Here is a 17,381-nt window from a genome sequence, read left to right on the forward strand (position 1 = left end):
TATCTAAGAGTTTATATAGTACGGGTATAATTTTTTTAAATAAATAAAACACAGAAGGTCACATGTTGCTGTAAACGAGGAAGACACATGTTTTGACTCGCTCTGAGGCCCCAGGTTCTTAATAGTCCTCATTATTGCTGTATTTTACTATATCTCTATTAACTGGTAATAAATATCCATCGGAGAAATCTGTATGGACAAATTTTTAACCTGATCAAGAGGAGATATGTCTGGGAAATCTGCCAAGAAAGACAAAACGCACTAAGACCTCAGAAAAAAGAGTGGTGGAACCAAACGCAAACCCTGTGGCACAATTCTCAGAAGCCGCTCAAACTGAGCTAACCAATGTGGTGGTGCAGGCACCGGATCCATGCTGTTGCGGTAAAAGCTCTGATGCTCATAGGAATTCTATGGGTGTTGGAGCTTTTACTGCAGCGGCCAGCAATAAAAAAAAAAACCTAACGCAGCTTAATAAAAGGGGTCAATATTACTTAATTGAACTTCAAATTACAAGAATTATATTTATTTCTAATTATTTTAAACCCCCCTCCCTTTACAAAATCATAGCATGGTTTTTAGCACAGGCTGTGGTGGTAACAGCTCCGATGCTCATAGACTTTCTATGAGCATCAAAGTTGTTGCAGCTGTGGCTGGTGCTAAAAGTCACACTATGGTTTTGTAAAAAGTGGAGGGGTTAATCTTTGATTTCATACAGAAATCAGACTAGAATATATTGATCAGCTATATACTACCAGTTTGCTTACATTTGAACTTTTACCCCCAACATCACCTAGCTTACTGAGAAGTCACAGCTCGCTCTCCTCCGGTATCCTGGCCTACTCACCAGTCATAGGTCATAGCTGGCTCTGCTCCGTGCTTACCCTCAGATACTCTGTTTTCAGGTAGGGAGATCACCAGATGAGAAGGTGGCTGCTAACCTTTTCATAAACTGACCTCGCACAATAATCCAATTGCTATATATATACACACATATATATATATAAAAAATATAGGTTTATTGGCAATAGACAAAATTCAGCTTACATGGAACAATAATACAGCACATTGAGCAGCTGGTATGCTACTTATATACTTTAGTTCAGTAACCTAAAGTAACACCTACTTACATATTACATACTCTCTTTCTATTGGGTTGACACATCTAACATATCTGAAGCATGATTTCAGCTAGTGTCAAATCTGATATGCCTCCTTATTTTCCCTGACAGTGCATTCTTAATACCAAGTTCAATGATTTCTGAGAGTAGGCCCCCTTCCTTCCTGAGCTTGATTGTTGATTGTCAGCATTTCTGATAATTTGTGGTAGGACACTTTGGGCTCCTTTTACTAAGCTGCGCTAGCGGGCTTAGTGCACGCTACAATGCCGCTCGCGCTAGACGCTAACGTCTCTATTGAGCTGGTGTTTTTTTTTCCGCGTAGTGCGAGGGTTAGCGCGCGCTAAAAACGCTACCGCAGCTTAGTAAAAGGAGCCCTTTGTTTGGGTTTGTCTTTTGGAAAGACTTGAAATATCCAGTCAGCATCTATTTGCTAGCTGCTAGAGCAGAGGTGAACTTTTCACACAAGCATATTGTCTCTTGCTGACAGGGAGAGAGAGATTGTCCAGAAACTAGAATTCAATAGCACAATGTCTCTCTTAAAAATATAACTTTTGGGGTCTCATAGGGGTCTTCACCGTCGTATGATGGTCTTATTCCCTATTCTTCCTCATTACTAAATTAAAATCTTACTTCATATCTACTATATAGTTTTCTTCAATATTCAAATGGAATATTCTGTAATCTTCCTCCAATAAATGATAATATGCATTTGTTAGCACATCTTAAACCAATTTTTGTGTGTCTCCTTGCTCGCAAATGCATTTTGAAATCCTGGACTGTTTCTGAGCCTCCCTCTTTTTGGACCTGGAGAGCTCTGGTGCATAATTTGGCCACGTGGGAGGCCCGAGAGGCCGTTGGCCACCCTCATCGCCGCCGTTGTTTTCTGCTTGTGTGGGGAGTCTATTTGGACTCCTTATCTCCTAGAGGTCGCAGTCTCCTTTTGAATCCTCTTGCTTAGCCTTGTTGAGGTTCTTCGCACTCACTCCCGGGATCGGTCACCGCAGGCATTTTCCTTTTTTTTTTTTTTTTGTTTTTGAGGGGGGGGAGGACTTTTCTTTTGTGTCTGCCAGGGGCCACCAGAGCAAGGGCCTTTGGCATTTTGGAGTTTAATTTATCCCAGGACAAGCAGGCAGCATATTCTCACATGTGGGTGACGTCATCCACGGAGCCCCAGCGCGGACAGCTTTTCAAGCAAACTTGATTGAAGTTTCAAGTTTGCACACTGCACCACGCATGTGTGTGCCTTCCTGATCCACTAGAGGGCGCATACCCTCCTCATGGTCCTCAGTTCTTAGTTTTCCGCTGTCTCTCTTCTCTGCGTTCTTCTAAGTGCCTTTCTGGCACCGCGGCTTCTTTATTTTGTTAAGGAGTCGCTGTGCGTTTGTTAATTGATCGTGTATTTCTTTGTTTCAAAAAAAAAAAAAAAAAAGGACTTTTTATTGTGTTTTTCCTCCGGCAGGCCTTTCTGGGGCCTCAGCCATGCGGCTAGGCCTCATTTGCCTGCAGCTGTATTTTCTTCTTCCCTGGCCTCTCTCTGGGCTCACCTTGTGTGAGCAGAATGGCCGGGACCCTCTTCCTTCGTTGGAATCGGACTGTGCAGCTTCGATCCCCGGTAAGTTTTTCTTTCTTTCCTTCTTCTAGGTGCGTTACCTTGGTAACGCCACCGGCTGAGTCTCAGGCATTCCAGGCATCGAGTGCGATCGTGCCCGCCTCGACGAGACCTCCGATGCGTGCCTCCTTTCATGGGAATACTCTTCACGAGGTTGCCCTTATGGAGCGTACTGCTGCACCTTTCTTACCAGTTTCATTGGTACGGTGCCGACTTCTGAACCTCGACTTCGGTGTGCCTCGACGTCGACTGGGGCTTCGTGCCTCGACGTCGACTGAGGCTGCGTTCGTCGACGGAGGCTTTGTGCCTCGACGTCGACTGATGTTTGGTGCCTCGACGTCGACGGAGGCTTTATGCCTCGACGTCGACGGAGGCTTTGTGCCTCGACGTCGACGGAGGCTTTGTGCCTCGACGTCGACGGAGGCTTTGTGCCTCGACGTCGACGGAGGCTTAGTGCCTCGACGTCGACGGAGGCTTAGTGCCTCGACGTCGACGGAGGCTTAGTGCCTCGACGTCGACGGAGGCTTAGTGCCTCGACGTCGACGGAGGCTTAGTGCCTCGACGTCGACGGAGGCTTCGTGCCTCGACGTCGACGGAGGCTTCGTGCCTCGACGTCGACGGAGGCTTCGTGCCTCGACGTCGACGGAGGCTTCGTGCCTCGACGTCGACGGAGGCTTCGTGCCTCGACGTCGACGGAGGCTTCGTGCCTCGACGTCGGCTGAGGCTTCGTGCCTCGGCTTCGGCTGAGGTTTTTTGCCTCGACGTCGACTGCGGCTTTGTGCCTAGACGTCGACTGGGGCTTTGTGCCTCGACGTCGACGGAGGCTTTGTGCCTCGACGTCGGCTGAGTCTTCTGCCTCGACGTCGACTGAGGCTTTGTGCCTCGACGTCGTCTGAGGCTGTGTGCCTCGACGTCGACTGAGGCTTTCTGCCTTGACGTCGCCGGAGGCTTGTGCCTCGAGGTCGACTGAGGTTTTGTGCCTCGACGTCGCCTGAGGCTTGTGCCTCGAGGTCGACTGAGGCTGTGTGCCTCGACGTCGACTGAGTCTTTCTGCCTCGACGTCGACTGAGGCTTTCTGCCTCGACGTCGACTGAGGCTTTGTGCCTCGACGTCGACTGAGGCTTTCTGCCTCGACGTCGACTGAGGCTTTGTGCCTCGACGTCGACTGAGTCTTTCTGCCTCGACGTCGACTGAGGCTTTGTGCCTCGACGTCGTCTCAGGCTTTGTGCCTGGACGTCGACGGCGGCTTTGTGCCTGGACGTCGACGGCGGCTTTGTGCCTGGACGTCGACGGCGGCTTTGTGCCTGGACGTCGACTGAGGCTTGTGCCTCGAGGTCGACTGAGGCTTTGTGCCTCGACGTCGACTGAGGCTTTCTGCCTTGACGTCGCCGGAGGCTTGTGCCTCGAGGTCGACTGAGGTTTTGTGCCTCGCCGTCGACTGAGGCTTTCGGCCTTGACGTCGCCTGAGGCTTGTGCCTCACCGTCGACTGAGGCTGTGTGCCTCGACGTCAACGACGTCGACTGAGGCTGGGTGCCTCGGCGGCGTCGGAGGCTTGGTGCCTCGGCGTCGACTGAGGCTTTGTGCCTCGAAGTCGTCTGAGGCTTGGTGCCTCGACGTCGTCTGAGGCTGGGTGCCTCGGCGTCGACTGAGGCTTGGTGCCTCGGCGTCGACTGAGGCTTGGTGCCTCGAAGTCGTCTGAGGCTTGGTGCCTCGATATCGTCTGCGGCTTTGTATCTCGGCGGCGTCGGAGGCTTGGGCGCCGGCGCGACGTCTCCTGAGACTTGTGCCTCGACATCGTCTGAGGCTTTGTGCCTTGATGTCGACTGCGGCTGAGGTTTGCTGCCTCGATGTCAACCGGGGCTTGGTGTCTCGGCATCGATGGATGCTTTGTACCTTCGACGTCGGCTGAGCCGATTGCTCCGCGTCGCCTGATGCTTGTGCTTCGGCGTCGACTGAGGCTGGGGGGCCTCATCGTCGGCTGGCGACCGAGGCTTCGTGCCTCGCCGTTAACTGAAGCTTTGTGACTGGGCGTCGCTTGGGGCTTTGTGCCCTTGGGTTGACTGTGGCCTTGTGCCTCGGAGTCGACTGGGGTTTTGGGCCTCGGCGTCGACTGCGGGTTTGCGCCCCGGTTTCGACAGGGGCTTCGTGCCTCGACTTCGTCTGTGGCTCTGTGCCTCGGCGTCTCCGGCTCCGATTTGGTTGTGGTGCGGAGTTTGGTTTCCTGGTGGAGACTCTCTCCCTGCTCCCGCTCTATTGCTCCCGTCATGCGTCATCTCGCTTGGGGCAGAGTGGGGCTGTGGACCCTCCAGGTTCGTCTCACCACCTTTCCTTGCGTGAGTACTGCGTTCCTTGAGGCCTCTCTTGCCGAAGCCACTAACCACCTTTCAGACCGCGACCGGTCCTTCGCCTATCGGGACGCCTTCAGCTGAATCCCTTCTTCCTTGGTGGTTTTGACTCTTTCTCCGGAGGGGCCCTCCGGATACCTTTCTTGGGTTATCTCGGCCTCCTGCGCGGCAGTCGCTATAGCTGCAGCGGCTTCGGGTTGGGGTCCAGCCGGCTTCGGCGACTCCTGGCCGTCTTTTGGACTTTTCTCGCATAGCCTCCGGGCTGCTCTCTTCTGGGGATTCCTCCCCTCCCTTCGGGAGGGGTGTCACCGTGTCTCCGCACTGGGAGTTTAGCCTCGCCTCTGTCGGTTGGGCTTTCCCATCCTCCGGGCTACGTCTGGTCCGGGCCCTTCGGGACCTGCACTAGTTTCTGATCTGGGAGCGTTTCAGTCTCTGTCCGCCCCGGTCTCGGGAGTCCGTCTGGGCGGACCTGGACCCAGTTTGTCTGCGCTCCTTCTTGTCTCGACCTCATGGAGAGGGCCTTGTCTGTTTATACCGGATGATGGTCCCTCTGTCCTCGGTCCGCCTCCGGTCTTTTCGGCCACTGCCTCGGCAGGCCGCCTGTCTGCGCCTGAGTCAGCTGGTGACTCAGCGGTTTTCGACCTCGGCTGAGCTGATGCTTTGGGATCTTGGGTCTCCACGGTTCATGTCCCGATGTTCGCCTGGTTTCCTCTTCGTGTTCCCCACTGCACCCCAGCATTTCAGTGATGGCAGGATAGGGATCCCGCTTCCCAGCGCTTGGATCGGATTCTTTGGTCGGGTGCGGACCGTCGCAGCCGCATCAATCTGCTGCAGCTCCGGGCCATTTTCAATGCCGGGACGGATTTTCGTTATTGGTCGATGGATTGCGGGGTCCTGGTGAGTCCCGTCATCCCGGGGGCGATGTATCCTGTGACCAAGCCAGGGTGGACAAGGTTCCCTGTTACTTTGCAGGCGAGCCCTTCGTCTTTGGCAGGGGGCGTCACCCCGCTACTTCTTTCTTTGGGCGGTGTGTTTTCGGGGCGTGCAGCATTGTCTGGTGGACACGTTGCGTCACCCCTTTTTAGCCGCATGCATGGTCGCTCCATTCTCAGACTCTGCGGCATGTGGTTGCCTGGTGGGGAACCCCACAGGTAGTTCTGTTCGCTTTGTCCCTCACTCACTGGTTGCCTCGATCTTGCTCGAGGATGTTCTCCCAGGGTTCGCATCGAGGTGGATGCTTTCCTTCTCGATTGGATGGGCAGGTTCCTCTATGGGTTCCCTTCCCTTACTTTGTTACTCCTCCTGTCGGTCTGCGCCACCATGATCTTGATGGCTCCTCGGTGGCCCTGGCAGCTGCGGTTCTCCCGGCTCCTCCAGCATGTCAGGGAGCCTCTGTTCCTACCTCTGCTCACTTCTCTGCTGTCTCAGAGTTGAGGTTTCTATTGCATTCCATTCTGCAGTCTCTACTCTTATCAGCTTCGTTCCTCGCAACGTGCCTCCCTCCTTCTGTTTCAAGTCGGTGGGGGTGTTTTCAAGGCCTCTCGAAAGATCTCCACTCGGCAATGCTATTCCCAGAAATGGTCCTGATTTGCTGCGTGGTGTGCTGAGCACCGCATGGATCCGCTCTCTGTCTCCTTGCCTTCAGTGCTGGTTTATCTGTTTCTCTTGTCTCGGTCTGGTCTCGAATTGACATCTATTCGAGCCCACCTCTGTGCTTTTGCTGCCGGTCATCGGCCGCTTGATGGGACGCTGCTCTCCGTCCATCCGACGGTTCCCCGCTTTATGAAGGATCTCTTCAATGTACATCCTCCGCTCAAAGCCCCTCCGGTGGTTTGGGATCTTTGTGTGTCCTGACTCAATTGGTGCTACCTCTATTGATTCCATTGCTAGAGCTCTTTGAATTATTTCACCAGGCAGGTGGTATTCCTGGTTGCTCTCACGTCTGCTCGCGAATCAGTGAGCTACAAGCTTTGCTTGCGGACCCGTCTTTTCCTGTATTTTTTCATGCACGGTGGTTCTGTGTACTCAACCCCAGTTCTTGCCCAAGGTGGTTTCGGACTTTCCGCTCCCTCATTTCATTGTTCTTCTGGTCTCTTTCCTGTAGCCCCACTCGCCTCCGGGCGAGGTGGCGCTTTACACACTTGACTGTAAGAGGGCGTTGACTTTTTATCTTCAACGCGCTCAGTCTCCTCAGACGGTTCCTCAATTGTTTTTGTCCCTCGACCCTAATTGGTTGGGACGCCCAGTTCCAAGCGCAACTTGTCCAACTGGTTGGCTGCTTGTATTTCCTTTTGCTACGCTCAGGCTGGTCTCGAGCTGCATGGTTAAGTTGCGGGACATATGTCCGAGCGATGGCGGCTTCTGTAGCTTTCCTCAGGTCGACGCCTATCGAGGAGATTTGCAAGGCTGCCCCTTGGTCTTCGGTTCATACTTTCACCTCCCACTACTGCCTGGATACTCTGTCCAGGAGCGATGGCCGGTTTGGCCAGTCGGTTTTGAGTAATCAGTTTTCTTGAATTGCCAACTTCCCTCCATCCCTTTTTTGGTTAGCTTGGAGGTCACCCACATGTGAGAATATGCTGCCTGCTTGTCCTGGGATAAAGCACAGTTACTTACCGTAACAGGTGTTATCCAGGGACAGCAGGCAGATATTCTCACAACCCGCCCGCCTCCCCGAGGTTGGCTTCTTTGCTAGCTATCTGAACTGAGGACCATGAGGAGGGTATGCGCCCTCTAGTGGATCAGGAAGGCACACACATGCGTGGTGCAGTGTGCAAACTTGAAACTTCAATCAAGTTTGCTTGAAAAGCTGTCCGCGCTGGGGCTCCGTGGATGACGTCACCCACATGTGAGAATATCTGCCTGCTGTCCCTGGATAACACCTGTTACGGTAAGTAACTGTGCTTAATCTTCCTCCAATAAATGATAATATGCATTTGTTAGCACATCTTAAACCAATTTTTGTGTGTCTCCTTGCTCGCAAATGCATTTTGAAATCCTGGACTGTTTCTGAGCCTCCCTCTTTTTGGACCTGGAGAGCTCTGGTGCATAATTTGGCCACGTGGGAGGCCCGAGAGGCCGTTGGCCACCCTCATCGCCGCCGTTGTTTTCTGCTTGTGTGGGGAGTCTATTTGGACTCCTTATCTCCTAGAGGTCGCAGTCTCCTTTTGAATCCTCTTGCTTAGCCTTGTTGAGGTTCTTCGCACTCACTCCCGGGATCGGTCACCGCAGGCATTTTCCTTTTTTTTTTTTTTTGTTTTTGAGGGGGGGGAGGACTTTTCTTTTGTGTCTGCCAGGGGCCACCAGAGCAAGGGCCTTTGGCATTTTGGAGTTTAATTTCTTAGCTTCTGTTTGCTTTTTGGGATGGGGGGTGGATTTTGTACAGGTGGATCTTGCTGCTTGTGGGGGGGGGTTGGGGGCTGGGGGGTTGTTTATCATGTTTTACGTGCTGACTTTTGTATTGTTGGAAGCTCTTTCTTTGACATTGCTGTCTTTGTTGTTTGTTTAGTATTCATACTAATAAAAAAGATTTGAACATAAACCAATTTATGTGCACTGGTTCTCCACTATCAATTTGTTTGTTCACGGTCTCAAAAAATTGAAGTAAATTCGTCAAACATGATTTCCTTTGGGAACCATGCAGTAGTCATTTCCCTTAAGTTGATACTCATGTCTGCTAGTTTGTCAATATAAACCATTAGTTTGTTTAGTGTAAACAATTTTTTATTGATGATAAGAGTACAACAGAAAAGAAATGGTCATATCAATAGACAATGCACATACATTAACAATATCATCATAGACGATCAAAGAAGAAAAATATATAATCAAATTTCACATCTCAGTAGCTGCAATGCAGCATCCCCCCAGGACAAAACTCCCTAATCTTCCTCCTCTCCCCCATCCAATACACTCAAGAAAACTACAACAAAACCCAGCCAAGGTCCTGGTTTCTTAAAGACCCCAGCCCTCAAGCAGGAGAAGGAAGAAATGTAGAAGTAATAGAACACAAACCCCCACAGTAGGGAAAAGAAAAACCCCCCCAAACAACCCTCCGTCCACAGAGCCATAAACAAGAGAGAGATAATCCCCCCACTCCTGGAATAGAGGTAGTGCAAACCACCCACCTTTGGAGCAGACATCAAAAGAGTTGAGCACTAAGCTACGATGAGCTATCATTAGTTTCTTTAAATCAATGGTTCTCAAACCTGTCCTGAAGGACCACCAGCCAGTCAGGTTTTCAGGATAATATGCATGAAAGGGATGCATGCAGATCTCTCTTATGCATATTCATTGCAGATATCCTAAAACCCAACTGGCTGGAGGTCTCCCAGGATTGTTTTGGGAACCACTGATTTAAACCACTGATTTAAATTATAGTGTTTATAGTCTACATTGGTACCTTCATGTTTTAAGCTGGATTGAAGACTTACCTATTCACAGTTGCCTTCAACTCTTAACTTACACTACACTCTGCCCTCATCAGCCCCTCCTTATTTCAGAATCTGATTCTTGGATTTTTTTTTCTTTTTTTTTTTCTAACTCTGCCCTACCTCTGCCTCTCTTCTCTGTGAGGTTGATTCCACTGCACTTAACACCTCATTGTCCCAGGTACAAAATAAGTTCCTGCCCAAAATAATATGTAAACCGCTTTGATTGTAACCATACAGAAAAAGTGGTATATCAAGTACCATCCTCTTTACCCTATCTTGATTGTTCCTTTTTCTTTCAAATTTTATTGTATTGTGAACCACTTTGCGATTGTTCGTAAAAAGCAGTATATAAAGAGAAATAAACCATAGCCATGTAGTGCTAGTATAATACGGTATCTTTCTTAAGATCTGTCTGCTTTATGGTGCTTGTGTGTGTGTGAGTATTGACCACCATGCATCTGTTTTTCTTAGGTAGCTTTACTAATTATATGATTTTAGTCTTCCAGAAGATACCAGGCAATGCTGGAAGAGCGTCAGAAGCTGCCTGCATGGCAGGCAAGAGAATCCATTCTGGACCTACTGAGACAACACCAGGTGATTGTTGTGAGCGGTATGACAGGGTAAGTGTGTGGTTTCTTCAAAACATGACTCAAATGCAAGAACATAGCCATGTGTTCTGTTGTGAGTCCTAAACCTTTTTTTTTGTGTGTGTGTGAAAAGTAAAGAGAAGGAAATGCTTAGCTTGTTCATGTGAACATTATAGCATTGGCTGGGTTGGGAGGTTAAGTGAGTTCCTATTTGTAGCTTATTTTATAAAGGCACATAGGTATCTTTATAAAATTGCCCCAATGAAAGAACCAAGATGGCAGAACAGTACACTGCATGGAAAGAAACTTTGTCTTGCCTGGCTATTTTCTTTGTATGTCTTTTTCTGGATGATGGGGAAGAAGAGAGTTAAAAGTTATGCTGTCCCCTCTAGCCTAGCTAAGATTTAAATGTCATTATGGACAGTGTGTTGAAGTCTTCTGCTGTAGTGTGCTGTAGTGGCCAAAAAAGCAAACAGAATGTTTAGGAATTATTAGGAATGAAATAGAAAATAAGATGGACATTATAATGTCTCTGTATCACTTGAGGGTATGATCTCACCTTGAGAATTGTGTGTAATTCTGCTCCCTGTATCGCAAAAAAGATATAGGGGAATTAGAAAAGATTCAAAGACAGGGTACTGTCAGTTTTGTTAGTGGTCCCCCCAATGTATGGTGGTAGGGGTTAAGTGAAAGGCGTACTGACAAACGCTGGTCCCAGGTTCAGTTCCCTCACTGAAGTTTCACCAGGGAGTAGAATCAAATAATAGGCACAGCCAGAGGTGATTGCATAAAGATTATATTATAGAAATAGGCTTACAGAAAAGCAATATTTATAAGCATTACAATTAAATAGAGAGCAAAGCAGTTTCCCTGCCTTGCAGAGTCCAGAAACAAAGAGAGACATAGAAGCTTGCAGTTCTAGGAAGAGCCAGAGAGAGAGAAAAGGGGGCTGGTCTAAGCTTCGTGTTCCATAGATAAAGGGAAGGATAGACAGAGAAAGAGAGGGAGAGCCAAGAGAGAACCAGAGTGCCAAGCCAAGAGCCTAGGCTGACAGGTACCAAAATGATTAAGGGGATATGAAACTTCTCATATGAGAAATGTGGTGTGAGCTCTTCAGCTTGGAGATGAGAAGCCTGAGGGGAGATTTGATAGAGGTCTACAAAATCCTGAGTGGAATAGAACAGGTAAAGCTGAATCAACTGTTTACTCTTTCAAAAAGTAGAAAGAAGATGGGAAATGTCATTAAGTTACATGGTAATAGTTTTAAAACAAATAGGAAAAACATTTTTTTTTTCACTCGGTGAATAGTTAAGCTCCTTGTTACTGAAGGATATAGTAAAAGAAGTAAGCATAACTGGGTTTAAAAATGGTTTGGACCAGTACGTATATGATCTGCTATTAAGATAGATATGGGAAAAGCCACTACTTAACCTTGAAGTTGGTAGTATGCAATCTTGCTGCTTTTTGGGATTCTGCCAGATACTTGTGACCTTGATTAGTCACTGTTAGAAGCAGGGTACTGGGCTACATAGGCCATTGGTCTGACCCAGTAGAGCAAATTCTTATGTTCTTAATTTTCTGAAATTTGGCATTTGTACTTATATCCAGCCTATGCTTCTAAAATGACTTCCACTACTTTCTGGCCTGCTGGAGTCTATGGTAACAGCAGCTGTCTAAAAACAAAAGGAATTGACCCCAAAATATCCACAAAGAAGAAAATCCAGGGAAAACCAAAAAAAAACTCTGTGGAGTGACGATGTTCCTAAATGGACTTTATTTGAAAATATCAAAGTTCCAAAAGTACACTAAAATCATCCACATAAAAGTAAATCATCCACATAAGAGCCTTAAAGGACCTAGTCCGCTAGGGATACAGGACCCAACACGGTCCGCGTTTCGACAAAAAGTCTTCTTCAGGGGTCCCTGGGGGTCCTATAAAGGTGTGTACGTGGGAAACAATTGTGTGGTGAACCGGAAGTGAGACACTGCTTGCATTTGCAGCTGTCTTCCTTGTTTTCTTAAGACTTGAGCAAGGTGTGCCCAAACTACTGAGATAGAAGCTTGAACAATAACCTCCTGTGCTAGGGTGCCAGGAAAACTTTAAATAATGCATGTTAAGAAAAGCACTTTCTTTGGTCTTTTAAACAGAGTTGTTTAAATTGCACAGTTAATAAAGTAATGAGACATTCTTAACCCCATTCAATTTTGGTGCACAGCTGTGGCAAGACAACCCAGATCCCCCAGTTTATCTTGGATGCTTCACTGAAAGGTCCTTCCAGCCAAGTGTCTAACATCATCTGTACACAGCCCCGCAGGATCTCTGCCATTTCTGTGGCTGAGCGGGTGGCTCAAGAGCGAACAGAAAAGGTGGGGCTGACAGTGGGATACCAGATCAGGCTTGAAAGCATGAAGGTTTGTACCTTTTTCACTGGAATAATTCCTCTATCTCTTATACCCTGTCTATGATTAACATAACTTATATTTAAGATCTTTCTCTAGCATAAAATTGCCAAACTACCTACCCATTTAAGTAGGATACAAGGAAAATGCAAATAAGTTTTAAACAGGTCAGCTAAACTGCAATAGGCAAAAAATAGCTCTAGATGGAAGTGATTTAATAGAACCAGCATGAAGCAAAAAATAAAATAAAATAGAGCCAGGACAGTTGAAAAATGCCAAGAGTGAATGTTTTTCTTGTTTTCTTTATCAGCACCCTATGTTTTACTGATAGGAGGGATTCTCGGCCATTTTCCCTACCTGTTTATTTATTCATTTAGTTTCCTATACCATTCTCCCAGGGGAGCTCAGAACGGTTTACCTGACTTTATTCAGGTGCTCAAGCATTTTTCCCTGTCTCTCCTGATGGGCTCACAAACTATCTAATGTACATGGGGCAAAGGTTTGTAATGGTAACACTGTATGATAAATCTCACTAGACCTAATAAAAGATGCTAAATAGCAATGCAATAATAGAGCTTGGCATTTAGCTGGCCTTTGTAGATAAAATTAAAAAATCTTTGACTGGTTAATGAGGCCTAGAGTCCAGATATTCAGTCCAAAACCAGACTGGTCGAGTATTAGTGGTGTCTGAATGAGTATTAAGGGTGTGCTTTTATTTGAAATGACATAGGCTAGGTTGTTGATATTTTCCGTGTCATTTCATATTGTTAAAAATGAAATGATAATTCAGAACTCAGAATTTTGTGTTTAAACTTATGAATATCGTTATTGAATCACAGTATGAAATATAACAAAAGCCGTTGAGTCCACAAAATTGAAACAACAAAGCTACAGAATTTCCAGGAATGCAACCTTTTAGGAATTTTCGGTCCTCCCCACCAAGAGGGTGGTAGATTTTAGGAGTAATGTTAGGAAATTATTTTTCACAGAGAGAATGATTGATGTCTGGAATGCCCTCCCAAGGGAGAGGTGATGGAGATGAAAATGCTGACGGAATCAAAAAGGTGTGGGATGAACACAAAGGATCTGTAATTAGAAAATGAATTGTTTGAAAAACAAAACTTAAATGGTTGCATATGTGTTTGATGTGACAAGTGGTGCTTAGATGGCAACTTTGACTGTGATAACGTCTGTTTGCAAAGCTGTGATCACTGGTTCCTGCATGAGGCTCGCGGCTGACATGGAAGCCTTCAGGCTTCCGGGTCAGCTGTGTGCTGGAACCAGTGACTGCGGCTTCGCGAACAGAAGTGCCACTTGGAGGAGAGAGCTAACCAGAAGAGGTAAACACCTGCGGGAGGCACAAAGGGTCAGGCCACTATGTCAGCTGTCTGCAGGAACCGCAGCTGCGGCTTTGCAAAGAGAACTGCGATGGGAGGAGGGAGCCAGCCAGAGGAGGTAAACACCCGGAGGAGGCACAAATTTGGATCACAGAATGGAGGGAAAGACAACAAGGGGCGCATTGGGACATGGAAGGGAAGAGGAGGGGCACGTTTGGACAGGAAGGGAGGAAGAAGGGGCGCGTTGGTACAGGAAGGGAGAAGCACAAAAGGAAGGGAGGGAGCACAAAATTTGGAGGGAGGGAGCATGAACTTGGGAGATAGGATGGAACAATGAAGGGAGTGAGGGAAAGAAATGGTGAGGTGGGAGAGGGAATAAAAAAGGAGAATTGTTGGACATGGGTGTCTGAGTGAGAGGGAAAGAGAGTGCTTATGGGGAAATGAAGATAGAAGTGAATTGTTAGGCATGGGGGGGAGAAAGAAATATTGGGCTGCTGTTGGGAGAGTTGAGGTACAGGTGCATGGGGAAGAGAGAGATGAGAGGGAGAAATGCTGGATGTAGTGGTGGGGAGGGAACAGTGGGACAGATAAAAGTAAGTGTAAACCTCCTATCTTTTTCTATTTAAACTACAGTACTTTGTTTGAGGACTATTTATTTAATGTTTTTATAGACTGTGTACTGTACAGGATCCGAGTTACATACAAATTGAACTTAAGAACGGTTTAAAAAACCAGAACTCGTTCTTAACCCGGGGACTGCCTGTACATATTTGTTATGCTTTTAGAGCAAAGCAGATTTGTAGTTTGGGGAGTTTTCCATACCCCTCCTTCTTATGTGTTCATATTGTGATAAGGGGAGTTGGGGGGGTCAGTGGAAAGGGGGGAATTTGAGTCCCAGCTTTCAGTTAAAGATTCCTGAAGATGCCACAATTCCCTGACCCCACCATCCCAGACATCTACCATAAGTCAGAAGTACTCCAGGAAGTTACATCTGAGACAGGGTAGGGTTTCCCCTGAATAAGGTAACCTCCTCAGAGAACTTAGAGAAATAAATAAGGAAAATGAAATGATTTGGGAGATACAGAGTGAGGAGCTTGAGGACCCCATTGAATTAGGAGTAGAGGGTGATCAAGATGAGAATATGGAGATAAGGTCAAGGAAAAGAGAAAGGGATTGGGACTTTATTGTAGTTTTTACAATCATACTCAAAGCGGTTTATACACAGGTATTTCAAGCATTTTCCCCTATTTGTCCAGGTGGGCTCACAATCTATCTAATGTACCTCAGGTAGTGGAGAGAGAGCGGGAGTAAGTTGTGGAGAGGAGTATCCTAAATATTTTCCAGATGGGTGGTGACTTTCTTCCTTGGACTCTGTGTCTGGGTGCTTAGTTAATTCTGACAAACCTGAGCATTCCCTGGAGATCTTTATGCATGTGGCAATTCTATGTTCTGGCAAAGCCCTGTTCAATTCAGGGTGAGTTATGGACTAAATTTGCATAAAGGCTGATTTGCATAATGATCAGCTAATGAATGGCACAGGGATAAATTTTTCCCTGTCCCCATGGGAGTTCTTTTCCTGTCCCTGTCCCATCCCTGCACAAGCCTCAAACACTTTAAAATTATAAGTATTTGAGGCTCGTGTGCGGTTAAAGCAAAGCTTACAGGAATGGGGCAGGGACAGCGACAAAACTTGCAGGGAATGGACAGGGAAATTGAGTTCCTGTGAGGTCAGGGACAAATTTGTCATTCTTTAATTGTGACTGCTATATGAAGTACTCCTGGTGGAATTCTGCGCACAATTTTTGAAAATTCTGCAAAGTTTATTTGTAGTGTTTTGCATAGAATTCTCCTATCCTGAGGCCTGAAATTCCTTCCTGGAATGGATTCCTTCTGCACAGCTCGTGAGCATGGGGAGAATAGTCCACTGTCCAGAATGACACACCTATCTGCTAGAAAAGAAATTAGCAAGGTAAGAACCTAATTCATTTAACTATTCAGATGAGGTTAGACTAACATAAAGGTCATCCTAACTTTATCTGAATAGTGGACAACATATTGCCACAAACTGGATAACGTCACCTTCTGGATATTCAGTGCTGGCAACCATCTGGATATGGCCACTGAATATCTAATGTTGTGAAAAAATCAGACGGCCACAGCTTCATATTGAGCTGTAAATTTTTAAAGTTAAGACAAAAGGTCCACTGCACTTTGTGCAAGCCATCTGATATTTATTTTTATTTTTTCCCTTTTCCCAGAGTTACAGGCAGATGGTAGCATTGTCAGTAGATGTAGCATTTCAAAATTGGGGAGGATAAAGAGCATACCCTTTTTGCCCATTTTTAGTCTTGATATAAGCTTGGCTGCCACCTCTAAAATAAGAATGATATGGGAAATGAAATTAAAAATCTTTTATATCATTTGAATTGCTAGTGGAAAAATTTTAATTATATGGCGTTATAAACTGTAAGGGTAACCTGCATGGTATAGTAGTTAGAATCTTCTTGGTCAGACTGAATGCCCCATTTTATTCTTTAATTGCCATCATTTACATTACATTAGAGATTTCTATTCCGTCATTACCTTGCGGTTCAAGGCGGGTTACAAAAGAGTTATGTATTTAGGGGCTTACAGAAAAATACTCAAAAAACTGAGACTGATCCAGAACACTGCTGTTCGCCTCATTTTTGGACTAAAAAAATGGGAGCATATTACTCACTTATCAAAAACTTCACTGGTTGCCAGTAGAGTCCAGAGTTCTGTTCAAGTTTTCCTGTATTTGTTACAAAGCAGTTTTTGGGATGCTACCAGATTATCTTGCTACTCATCTTTCTTTGAACTATTCTAATAAGAGTACACGTAAAATAAATTTATTTAATTATCCTTCTATAAAATCCTCAATATAAGAAGTTTTTTGACAGAATTTTCTCATTCCAGGCCGCTAAATTGAATACATGGCTTGGAAAACCAATATTAGAGGCTACTTCTTATTCTGATTTTAGAAAATTTTTTAAAGACAATCTGTTTGACATGTTTACATCTTAGTTGTGTTATTGTTCAACTCATCCTTGCTTTTCAACTGATATATTCCAATTTTAATTGATTGTTTTAATATGTATTTTATCTACACTGACTGTATGTATTTTTTTCTCTGTTGTGAACCGCTTTGAACCTTTTTGGTATAGCGGTATACAAAAATAAATTATTATTATTATTATTATTATAGAAGGTGGATTACAAAAGAAGATATCTGGTCATTTCCAGGAAATAATAGAGATGAGATCAGGTAGTTTTGGGGAGTTGGTAGGTTAGTGGGAAGAAGGAAGGAATTTGTGGAATTTCTTGAAGAGTATAGTTTTTATTGCTTTTCTGAACATCTTGTAGTCTGGGGTCGTTATCAATAGATTGGAGATTTGGTTGTCTAGTTTTGTAGCTTGAATGGCTAGGAGGCCATCATATAGTTTTTTTCATTTAACTTCTTTGATTGGAGGATGTATGATTATTATGTTCTAAGCTATATTGAAGTAAATAAAAGCAAACCAAAAAGTACT

The 17,381-nt window shown here is 46.0% G+C and overlaps 1 protein-coding gene across 5 annotated transcripts in view; it reads left to right on the plus strand.

Moving 5' to 3' along the window:
- The window catches only part of DHX57 (DExH-box helicase 57), a 125,486-nt gene that overhangs the window by 33,610 nt on the left and 74,495 nt on the right, over nt 1–17,381 (plus strand). For all 5 annotated transcript variants that reach the window (XM_033937165.1, XM_033937166.1, XM_033937167.1 and 2 more), the window contains 2 exons: nt 10,005–10,126; nt 12,310–12,505. In XM_033937165.1, coding sequence (XP_033793056.1) covers nt 10,005–10,126; nt 12,310–12,505 — 318 coding nt within the window. The remainder of the gene's footprint in view (nt 1–10,004; nt 10,127–12,309; nt 12,506–17,381) is intronic.

This window comes from Geotrypetes seraphini, chromosome 3 (assembly GCF_902459505.1).
Source record: "Geotrypetes seraphini chromosome 3, aGeoSer1.1, whole genome shotgun sequence".
Classification (NCBI taxonomy): Eukaryota; Metazoa; Chordata; class Amphibia; order Gymnophiona; family Dermophiidae; genus Geotrypetes; species Geotrypetes seraphini.